The sequence below is a fragment of the Canis lupus genome, chromosome 30 (genome assembly GCF_048164855.1).
Source record: "Canis lupus baileyi chromosome 30, mCanLup2.hap1, whole genome shotgun sequence".
Lineage (NCBI taxonomy): Eukaryota > Metazoa > Chordata > Mammalia > Carnivora > Canidae > Canis > Canis lupus.
The window spans coordinates 31,403,646-31,415,817 of NC_132867.1; the positions used below are offsets into that span (position 1 = coordinate 31,403,646).

Consider the following 12,172-nt stretch of genomic DNA (forward strand, 5'->3'; position numbering starts at 1 on the left):
CTACATCCTAAAAGATCTGGGGCTGAAATAATGTTATTAACAAAGGCAGCAGACTAGACATTTGGAAATGTCTAACTTTCAAAAGGACAAATTAAACATTATTATGTACTTTCCATAAACATAATTTTTACAGAATTTTCAAAATATTTTTAGGGAGCTAAGAGAGGGTATTTCCTAAGAGCATAATGCAGATAACTAGATTTAAAGGTGAGAGGGCTGAATTAGAGGGGAAAAAATAAAACAAGGAAAATTAAACTATCAGAGAAAGGCAAAAGAAATACTCAGCAAGGGAGTAAGCTGGCAAGGTCAAATTGAGAGTTGCTCTTAAATATTTATATCCTTGGGGATGAGGACATGCTTTTGAAGAAACTAAAGCTAGAAGTTAAAAAATCTGTAATTTTCCATACAGTTAAGACACAATAAAGTTACAATACTGACAGGAATGTCTGCAGCACAAATGGAAAGGGACTGAACTTTACACCAAGGCTGCTTCAGAAGATGAATAAATACCCCAGGGAAAAATGGGTTAAGGACATAAACAGCTCATTTAGAAAGTACCAATGGCCAATAAATTAAGATAACCAGCAATCTGAATCTTCATGGAAATGACATACTATTTTTGGTTTTCTAGGTTGTCAAAGTTAGAAATTACCCAGCATCAATCAGGATGCAGATCTTAGGTAATCTGAGGCATTATATAATTAGATCTACACTTTCTGAAGAGCAATTAGGCAGCAAGCACCAAATTTTAATATGTCTATACTTTCTAATATAGCAAATTTAATATTTAGGGATTTATCCTAAGGTCAGGAATAACAGGAGAAGCACACAAAGTTGTAGTGTACACAGGATTTCCCTGGAGTGGTTTTAATAATTAAAAGTTGGATAAAATCTAGCTATTAATAAGAGTTTGTTAAATAAATTTATGTATTTATCCACATAATGAAATTAATGCAGACATTAACAATGACATATTTGCTCATAGAGAAAAATGTCCACGACATAGTCTCAAGTGAAGAGGTAGTGAGAAAACAGCATTTACAACACAATCTTGTTTGTGTCTGTGCATGTATGTATATGTGAACATGTATATCCCACTTGTGTTAATACACACACAAATGTATATGTAATCCCATTGGTTTTTATATACATGCATCCATGAAGGTTAAGAGAAATTATTTTGTAATGGTTGGATTAGTGTTCTTCTTTATCTTTCTTTACAATTTATTTTGCTTGGGTATGACTATTACACTAGGAAAAACTAGCATATAAAACCTCTTTCAAAAGCAATATATGTGTGGAAATTTTACTTTTATTCCAAGGAAACTCAAGTAATGTGATAGAAGAGGAAGCTCAGAGAAGTCCTTATGAGTTGCCTGCTCACTTTTGGGAGAAATTAGGCCTGGATTTTAGATCATCTAGTCTAGTGACCATATACTTAGTAATTTAGGATCTATCCAAAAGCATTCAGAAAAAATAGACACAGGACTTTATAGAAGTAAACTATTCTAGGTCACTGATGTAAATTTCTTCCATCAATAACATTTTTAAATCATAGGTTAGGAATACCTCCACTAATTGAAAGTTTCCAAAAATATTTCAGGGAGATGGATTTGTCATCTATGGGAATTATTTTACCTATACCTGAATAAGGTATCTGGGTACCATGATCTAAGCCAATAAAACAAGTTCCTAGGAATACAGTATATCTTCTTCCCCATGTTTTCTTGTAAATAAAGCATTTTCTTTATTTGATAGAAATCTTTCCTACAATGAATGAGCCACAATATGTATCTCAATTAATAAAGTTTCCATATAATAAAAATCCAATTAGGTGGTAAACACGTTTTCTTCTTAGTCTCTTACCAGTGGTTAGTATCTTTAGGGAGGATCAAAGTAATTCCAAGCCAGTCAGAAACCTAGTCTAAATAATAAATATTAAAACACACCATAAGGCTTTGTACTGGAAATACATTTAGATGATTTCGCTGCATGTCTATAAAAACATAATCTTCAGATACCTTATTTCAAAATGGTTTAGAAACAACAAATGTTACCTTACCTCTTTACCATTTAGGTTCAGAACACTCAAGGCAGAGCTTCCCTCCAAAAATGTGACCCACATTTTATCTTCCACAAATCTTCAAGAAAAAAAATAAACCATAAAAAATAATTAATACCTTATATATAACTAGCCCAATGACTATTGATTAATGTGCCCATAGAGGCCAGGAAGTGAAAAACAATGGGGAGAGCAACAGGATCACTGATGATCTGAAGAGGGCACTCTTCCTCTAAAAGCTTTCAAATTCAAATTTGTTTCAAATATTATGCTAATAAAGCAGGACCCGTGGACCTCCCATTTGTGATCCATGCTAATCTAATCCTTCACTTCACTGACAAGGGAAAAAAGGGCCAGAGGTTCTAAGTGGCTTGTTCAAAGTGACTCTAGAAGGATAATGAGTTACAGGGCTAGAATCCAAGTCCCCTATCCCTGTAGTCCAGAACTATATATTTTCACGGTCTCGATGACTTCCCTGAAGCAAATTTCCGTTGATCAAGAAATAAGCTAGGGAGTTGTCATTAGAATGTTTAAATCTGACTGGCCCTGAGCTGCCTTAGTTTGTTGTGGTCCTTGCCTTTATTCACTGACAGCCATTTACTCTCTTGGGACTTCAGTGGCCTTTGCTATGATTCTAAGTTTGTAATTTTGAAATAAACCCCAAAAGAAAAAATAAAAAGGACACTAAACAAGTTCTGAATAAGATGATCACTGACATGTAATAATGTTATGGTTTTTAAAAAAGAGGAAAACAAGAATAGTATCAGTCTTATTCATAGAAACAATTTTACACATTGAGCGACTCCCAATTATACAAATCAAGACCAGAAATCCCTGCAGATTTTTCAAAGGGGTAAATGTGTATATATGTACACGTGTACATACACACACTTAACCTAGGATTCAAAAGTATGGCCGATGTATATCAAGAGGAAGAGGCTAAAAAGCAGAAACATGAATAAGTACTTTATCCTGTCTAAATCAGAGGGCTGGAACAGATTCTACAATCACCCAAATATGACCAAGATAAGTGACTTAATTTCTTTGGCATAAAGTTACTAAGCTACAGGATGCCATCATTTGAAAGACACAGGGACATCATTCCCATCTGAATACCTGAATACCTCCATGTTGCCAATGGAGAAGATCCCTCCTCCAAAGGTTATACTCCACTACCATAAAGTTGCACTTATGCTCACCAGTCCCCCAACCTCAAACATTACAACAGCTCTCCTTCTATCCATGGGGGATACATTCCAAGAACCCCAGTGGATGCCTGAAACTGCAGATTGTACCAAACCCTGTCTATACTATGTTTTCTCTACATACATACTTACAATAAAGTTCAGTTTATAAATCAGGCACAGCAAGGGCTTTGCAATAATATTAAATAGAACAATTATGACAATATACCGTAATAAGTGTTATATGAATGTGGTCTCTCTCAAAATATCTTATTGGATTGTACTCACCCTTCTTGTGATGATGTGAGATGACGAAATGCCTACATGATAGATCAAGTGAAGGGAATGACATAGGCATTATGGAATAACATCAGGCTATTACTGACCTTCTGACCCTACCTCAGAGGGAGGATCATCTGCTTCCAGATCACAGATGACCTCACGTAACTGAAACCATGGATAAAGAGGGGTCCACAGTGTTTGTTCTTTGGTAGTAGAACCAAATCATTTGTGGTCATATGGCAAGGCTCATTTCTTGATCCTATCCTTAATTAGCAATGTGCTCCTTATGCATTTTTAACTTTAGCAAGACATTCTAGTTCCTTTTTTTCCCCAAAGATTTTATTTATTTGAGAGAGAGAGAGAGCAAGCAAATGTGAGTAGGGGGAAGGTGGAAGAGGGAGAAGCAGGCTCCCTGATGAGCAGGGAGCCCAACATGGGGCTTGATCCCAGGACCCTGATATCAGGACCAGAGCTAAAGGCAGATGCTTAACTGACTGAACCACCCAGGTGCCCCCATGATTCTGGTTCTAATAACCATGGGCTTATGTAGATCTTTTCAGAAGCTGTGTTTTCTTCCTGTTTTCTACTACTAGGGTAAAAGCTTCTAGATTTTTCTCTCAATAAAAGTATCTAAATTTGCCCGGTTTACATTTCCAGGGAATCTCTTATTTACAAATAAATGGGTTTACAGACTTTGGTCACTCCTGAATGGTTGTTTTATTCTAGACCAAAAGATAATGGTCAGTCTAGCTTTACTGGTGACAGTAGTCCTCTCCTTGTTTACTTCCATGTCTGCTCTTTCTATTCTAAGTTGGTTGTCCACAGGTATAACAATGAGAATATTCCATGTGTGGAGGAAATGCATAGTTTTATAATGTTAGGGTAATACCTTGTTTTGTTACCAATATTTTTTCTAATGATGACAAGTACTTTGGAGAAAACTTTTGACTCCAAATTTAATACCAAGTTCCTTTGAGACTGGGTTATAAAGAGGTTTTTCTTTATCAGAGTCTTTCATCCTTTATGTACACTTTGGATTCTTTTACGTTTGCTCATGAGGACACTTGTCTGCTACAATGCTGCCCACATGGCGCTCCTGATAATTTGGCTTTCTGTACTTGGCAAAGCTTACTTTCATCTGTAAACTTGGGAGATTTTACTACGTACTACCTAGTACCTTAGGATTTTAGAAATTTTTGTTTTATTTTAAAGCTCTGGGATGGATCTTTGTTAAAAAGTTTTGAGGGACATATAAATGCAATTTCTTCTCTATTTGCTCCTTTACTCTCTGAAAGGGCTCTAGGTTTCTTGGGCATTCTTCTTGCTCCACAGAAAGCACACCATCCTCAGTCTGTGGAGTACTTTGTTTAAGATCTAGGGAAGCCATTACACAATTCTGGTCTTCCCAACTAGATTATAAGCAAGAATAGTCTTCAATTCTCCTCTGCTCTTCCACAGTACCTAATACAGAGATCTAGCATCCAAATAGCTATAAAACATACCTAAATGAGTAGATGAAAAGCACAGAAAGGAATCAAACCTCTTCCCCATGAAATTCAAACACATACATGTCATTCAGTCTCTCAAAAACTGCTGAACACTTGGAAGAGAACATTTTTTTAAACAAGGAAAGAAGCATCTGGTTCTGCAAAAGGCAGATGGTTAAGTCAAGCCGGAAATGAAGACTGGAATGGATGACTCCTGACTATTCCTCCTGTGGTGCTGTTTCTCTGTTAGCTGGAAATTAAATGTACTTAAAATTTCTTAAAACATCAGATTTCTTAAACTGAGGGAGGAAAAGTCACTCTGCTTTACTCCTAGCTCTCCTAACAAAAATAAAACAGTGATCGTAGCTCCATTTTTGCCATGGGGTTGTGTTATACATTAGATTGTATGGGAGTCTTAAGATACCATATCTAAATGCGTACATATTTTTGTCATCAATTGTTCACACAAACTTTTGTTACTCAATTGCAAAGCTTTCTAACCACAATTTAGTTTCAAAACCTATGAATCCTTTGAATAACATTTCTATAGTATGATATTCCTGTAGTTTGGAAATAAAAATACAGTTGACCCTTGAACAACACAGGTTTGAACTGCACATGTCTGCTTATGTGGATTTTCCCCGATACATACAGTACTGTGTTTGCTCTCCTCCTTATGATTTTAATAACATTTTCTTTCCCCTAACTTACTTTATTTATTATAAGGATATATGACATATAACATATAAAATATGTTAATTGACTGTTTACCTTACTAGTAAGGCTTCCGATCAATAATAGGCTCTTAGTTTTGGGGGAGTCAAACTTCTTAGTGGATTTTTGGCTGCCTGGGGGTGGTCAGTGCCCCCAAATCCCACACTATTCAAGGGTCTACTATACTCCTATGCTATTCAAACAATAAAAAGGTAATTTCTGATACAGAAAAATACTCATGAGTCATGAGCTGCTTTTGGACACTAAATATCTTACTCACCTTATGAGGATAACTTCACCAAAATTTGTAAACTGCTGCAGAAGCTCATCAATCAAAGCATCATCGAAAAAATTATTTTCTTGGACAGAACTTTTGATTGAGACCAATACTGTACCATCTGGTGGGCCCTGAACTGCGATTACTTCTTTATAAATGTTTTGCCTCTCTTCAGCTTCAACTTCAAATATATCTATATCAATCAGGGCAACGACAGGCCTTGAGGCATAAAGGAAGATGAGTGTGTTAGAAATGTTTAAGAAAGGATGTATTTCAAATAAATTTCAAGCACCATTAGAAGTACCAAGACTATTTAAACCTATGGTCAGAAGTCTTCAGCTCAGCTCTTCCATAGTGCAGCAAAGTGCCAGGAGTCCATGTGTACAGGATTTTGCTTCCATCTTGAAAACTAGCATTTAGAAGATCTAAATCTTCAGCTGTAGTCAGAAATAAAAAGTACACACACACACACACACACACACAAGAGAAGCTACATGAGCATGACAGATCATGGGGAGCAAGGAGCTAGCTGCTTTGCTTTATTGGCCTCAGTCACCCAAGGCTGGGATGCCTGATACACTTGTTAGTCAGCAGGAAGTCTAGATACCTTTAAGTTAGAGAGGTGTTTTGGTTAAATTATCATTGTATGCTTTACTTAGTAAAAATTAAGGCTTTACTTCTGAGATTAAAGGCCTGTGACCATATAGTGTTTCATAAGTAATTCAACAGACAAATGGCAGTTCATTATATTTATGAACCATATTAGTTATTCAAATTAGCTTTGCGCAGTGGCAGTATTGTAGCCAATGAGGTTTATCCGAGGTGCGATTATTGCTGTTATTCAAATTAAAAACCTTCATTAGCACTCCATTGAGATTTTCATAAAAATTTCAGAAAAGTGTTTCCTTGTTTCTTTTTATATGAATTTATGTCACTGAAAGAAAATAGACTAAAAAATTAAATTTTTATAAACAAGTCTGAGAATATTTTTAAAATTGTTTTATATTTTATCTCTTCTATTCTAGAAACCTTTGTTGAAAAAAAGCAGCCCTCCTCCCTTAACATTTATATCACTCCCTTCTTCCTCCTAAAATTCGCATTAGCAAATTTAAATGAGGAAGTCCATGTCCGAACCTGATCTGTCAAAAGGCCACTTCCTTCTTCTCCAGAGGACACGGTCTGTCCAAGCAGGGGTGCGGCACTTTTCACTGGTGTCATAGTCGTCAGAAAACAAGTCATATTTGTATGTCGGAGCAAAGGTCACTTTTCCTTCTAAAAATCCTCTAAAAATCTAAAACAAACATACGCAAAGTAAATTATTTGAAAAAAAAAAAGTTCTGTTTTCATTCAGACAGCCATTCATTAAATGTTTATTATGCGGTGGAGATTCACACAAAATTTGTGTCCATTAGATAAACACTTCTAACTGAATGGAACAAAGGTTAAAAAAAAAAAACAAAAAACCTAGGACTTGTTCATGCCACTTGTTTGACCTTTGATTAAACAAAGTACAAAAATGTGAATAAGGGAATTCTATCAGGCCTTTGAGTTCTAAGAGACAATTAAAACTATAGTGGATTTTTAGAAATCATATAGTCTGACATCTAATTATCAAATGAGGAAGTAAAGCCTAAAAAGTTAAGTGGGGCCCAAAGTGTTAGAATTTAAATCACATGATCAGAAAGGAACCATTTCAAGTGGCCTCGATTACCTCTTACTTAAAAAAAAAAAAAAATTATTTTAACCTTTTAAAATTTTGTGGCTGTAAGTTTTAAAAAACAGGTTTTAGAAATCTTTAGATGATATTAGAAACAAAAGAATAAAGTAGATTTTCACGGGATCTTAAAGGCAAAAAACTGGCTCTAAAGACTAAGATTCTAAATTCACTACTATTGAAAAAAGAAAGAACCAAAAATGTATACTCTTCTACTTGAAGGTGAATGTTACAGAGGCTTACCATATTTTTCCTCCTGGGAAATATGTGTCTTTTTTCTTTTCTTTTTTTATTCTTTAAGGAAAGGTAATTCAGTGTATGTTAAACTAGAGACATGTATTTAAGTATGAAGAGACTCCAAGAGGGGCACCTGGGTGGCTCGGTCGGTGAAGCATCTAACTCTTGATTTTGGCTCAGATTATGATTTCAGGGTTGTGAGATCGAGCCCCACTGTAGGGCTCCATACCCAGGGCTTGGGATTCTCTCTCTCCCTTTCCCTGTGCCCTCCACCTTTTCTCCCCCTCTGAAAGAAAGAAAAGAAAAGAAGAGGAAGGAAAAGAAGAGAAAAGAAAAGAAGAGAAAAGAAAAAAGAGAAGAGAAAAGAAAAACTCCAAGAGAATTTAAAAAAGGTGGGGAGGACACTATGATTAAGGAAAGCATGTCTCGTAATAAACATCCCCTTCTTCTCAACACAAGAATCTTCTTAAATATGTATGTACCTGTCCAGCATTTTTTTGATTGATAAGCTGATCTCCTGCTATAAGAGAATCCCAATTTTGCTGTCTTATGAGCTCTTTAACTTCTTCATTAGGGAGATCAATCCGATAGTTGAAATCACCACACCAAAATACGTAGTCATGGGAAAACAGCATCCTTCCCTGAAGGCAAGGAGAAGGGATTTTAGGTTCAAAAAAGTCAATCTAAAAAATGTTTTACAACTATTTCTTTGCTTCAGATATGCTTCAGATATGCCTTCCTCTGGCCAGGCCCTATTTATTTGCCCCGAGACTAATAACACATGAAACATCTATTTAGGTGACCACTGTTGATGTTTCTAGGAACTATCTTAAATTTTTAAAAACTGATAGAGAATTAGGGATAAATTAAAGTGCATTTCAAAGCTTCATCTTCAGGGAACCTGGATGGCTCAGTGGTTGAGCATCTGCCTTTGGCTCAAGGTATGCTTCTGGGGTCCTGGGATCACGTCCCATGTCGGGCTCCCCTCAAGGAACCTACTTCTCCCTCTCCCTATGCCTCTCATGAATAAATAAATAAAATCTTTAAAAAAGTTTCATCTTCAAGAACAATCAGTAAGAGCTTACCATTGGAAAACTCAACTTCCGTGCAATTTCTACAAAATCTTCATTTCTTTCTTTGACTTGTGATTGCCCTGCAGCAAAGTGGCTACAGACGAAGCAGAGGCTTGTTGTATGGAATAGCATTCGGATTGCAACTGCTCCCTTATTTCCAGTGGCACCTCCCATTCCAGTCTTCACAGTATCAACTGCAACATCCCTTTAAAACAAAGGACTCTAAATCAAAGATCAGAACTTCCAATATTTCTGTGCACATAAGAAATTAGGAATGTCTATGACATAAATATAAAACTAACAGTTTGAGAACAAGGCTGGGCAACAATATGGTAAAACTATTAATGACTCTTTAATTAAAAACACATTTAAAACCAAGATTCAAGAGCGTTTTCTCTGAAGCAACAAACATTCCAGGTCTTTTTCTTGTTACATGATAGTAGGATGTAGCCTTCCAAGAGTGCAGTGTTTACTGACCTGATGAAAGGAGCATGCTGTGGTCTGATAAAAACAAACAGGCAGACGCCCACCAGCTGCTCAGAAGCCAGCAGCACATACTTGTTGTCTCTGGAGATGGTCTTCTGCAGTTCCACAGCCCAGAGCTTCTGATTGGTTGTGCTACCAGAAAATATTAAAAAGGGAATCTTTTTTTTTTTTTTTTAAAAAGGGAATCTTTTAATAGACATTTACAACACAGCCTACTTTATAAGGCAATTGTCAAATATATCTTTATATACTCAAATTTCATAAGACTACATGAGATCAAACAATTATGAGATCCATACCAACAGTGAAATATTTATGTAGGCTATCTTTTGTTTCCTTTAAAAAGAAAAACCTAAAATTTAGCCAAAAGAATAACATACTTCAAAGTCTATTACTCCTTTACAAAGAAAATCTGAGCATACTTATCAAATGAGTGCTCACCATTTGAGTAATCTACAGTTGTACTTTTTCCTTTAGTTTTCATTAGGATAACAGAGAAGTACATGCTTCCAGACATGCTTTCCACCTTTTTATTTTCCATACTATAATTAATATCTTTTTAAAACTTATCATGGAAAATTTTAAACATGTACAAAAAAGAGATAATCGTAAGATATAGCACCATAAACTTATTACCTCGCTTCAACAAGTAACATTTTGGCAATCTTTTTTCTTCTATCTCTCCTCACTTGTGTGTGTGCTCATGTGTATACACATGCATGAACCTAGAATATTTTAAACTAAATCTAAGACACATGCCATTTCACCTATATATACTTTAGTATGTACCATCTAATGCAATGGACATTTTAATTTTTACATAATCACAATTCTATTAGGATTAGGTCATGGTCTCAAGGTTGTGAGATAGAGCCCCGCATTGGGCTTTGTGCTCAGCAGGGAGTCTGCTTGAGCTTCTCTCCTTCTCCCTCTGCCCCTTCCCTCTCTCATATAAATAAAATCTTCAAGAAATAAAAATACAAATAAAACAGGGTCCATACAGGGCCCACACAATGCATTTGCTTGTTATATTTCTTGAATCTTTAATAGTCTCTCAATCTTCCCAGATCCATCCCCTTTCTAATGCTATTTATTTTTTTAAGAAGTTGGGCCATTTGTCTGTGAAATGTTCAACAGTCTGGATTTGACTGATGTGTCTTCACAGTATCTTAACTTGTTCCTCTAACACTCGTATTTGCTTTAAACTGGTTAATGCAGAAGCTTAAGGAACCCATTCAAATTTATTTATTTGTTTTGGCAAAAATAACCTAATGGCAAATACAGTCACCCTTGCATCAAAGCAGGAAGTACCTAATCTCTGTGCTGTTAAACCTGATCTGCTATGCAGACTCTGACAATCTAATCAACTCTTTATAATGAAAAGTTCTCCCATTAATCCTTTTAAGGTTTTAGTGTCTATTGATCACTGCCATTACTTCATTAAGGGTTGCACAATGTTGATTTTATAATTTCAGCATTCCATAGGCATTTGCAGTAAGTTAGAATTCTTCTATAAAGAACTTTTCTCAACTATTCAATTAGTCTGAAACACAGTTCATACAGAGAAGGTAGCATAAATGCTGGGGTCTTTATAGATTTTCAGAGTAATAAGTCTGAATCTCCAAAGAATGCCCAAGAACCTACAAGGAGAGCAAAAGAGTGTGTTTTTACAGTTCCAGGCCACACACATTATAAGTGGTGAGCCAGAACATGACCTCACGCCCATTTATCTAATCTAACCCTGCCATACCGACCCCAAAATACAAATCCAGCACATGGATTCTCCTCTACTACCTACCATAATCCTACCACTACAACTTGGATTCTAAGAAGAGAATCATGACTTTCTTCTATTTATCCAGCTCACTTCTCAGGTCCAGTGAACCCTACCCGATCATTCCATTGAAACTGCACAACACCACATGGCTGACCCTCTTTACTTCTGTTTACTTTCCATTCCACTTATCATCTTCTACCATGCTACATATAAGCACATCTTGTCTCACTGTGACTTGCTTTATTGTGCTTCCCAGATATTGTGGTTTTTACAAATTGAAGGTCTGTGGCATTCCTGTGTAAGCAAGCTTATCAGTGCCACTTTCCCAACAGCATTTGCTTACTTCCTGTCTCTGTCACATTTTGATAATTCTCACAATATTTCAAACTTTTCTTATTTTTATTATATTTGTTATGGTGATTGATTACAACTAGTGGAAAGCTCAGATGGTGACCAGCATTTTTTAGCAATGAAGTATTTTTTAATTAAGGGGTGTTTGTTGTTAGTTACACATAGTGCCATTGCACAGTTAGCAGACTATAGTATAGTGTACACTTAACTTTTATATGCATTGGAATTTGACTAGGTTTATTGTCCTATTTGCTTTAGTGCAGTGGTTGAGAACTGAACCTGTAAGATCTCCAAGGTATACCTGTAACTTAGTTACTACAGTTATTGTTTATTGCCTGTCTGTTCCACTAGAATAGAAGATTCATGGAAGTAGGGGTTCTTGCCTATCTTATTTACTAATATATCTTTAGTACCTAGAACAGGGCTCAATAGATACTGGTTGAATGAATGAATAATCACTTTACTTCAGAATAATTTGATTAGGGGCACCTAGGTGGCTTAGTGTTTGAGCATCTGCCTTTGGCTCAG

The 12,172-nt window shown here is 35.9% G+C and overlaps 1 protein-coding gene and 1 pseudogene across 14 annotated transcripts in view; one reads left to right on the forward strand and one right to left on the reverse strand.

Annotated features, from left to right (window-relative positions):
* SYNJ1 (synaptojanin 1) overlaps positions 1–12,172 on the reverse strand; it is a 90,849-nt gene that overhangs the window by 22,932 nt on the left and 55,745 nt on the right. For all 14 annotated transcript variants that reach the window (XM_072806773.1, XM_072806777.1, XM_072806774.1 and 11 more), the window contains 7 exons: positions 9,508–9,648; positions 9,043–9,235; positions 8,440–8,598; positions 7,141–7,297; positions 6,326–6,443; positions 6,010–6,225; positions 2,063–2,141 (listed from right to left, as the gene is read on the reverse strand). In XM_072806773.1, the coding sequence (XP_072662874.1) occupies positions 2,063–2,141; positions 6,010–6,225; positions 6,326–6,443; positions 7,141–7,297; positions 8,440–8,598; positions 9,043–9,235; positions 9,508–9,648 (1,063 nt within the window). The remainder of the gene's footprint in view (positions 1–2,062; positions 2,142–6,009; positions 6,226–6,325; positions 6,444–7,140; positions 7,298–8,439; positions 8,599–9,042; positions 9,236–9,507; positions 9,649–12,172) is intronic.
* LOC140621854 (U4 spliceosomal RNA) lies at positions 6,784–6,916 on the forward strand (annotated as a pseudogene).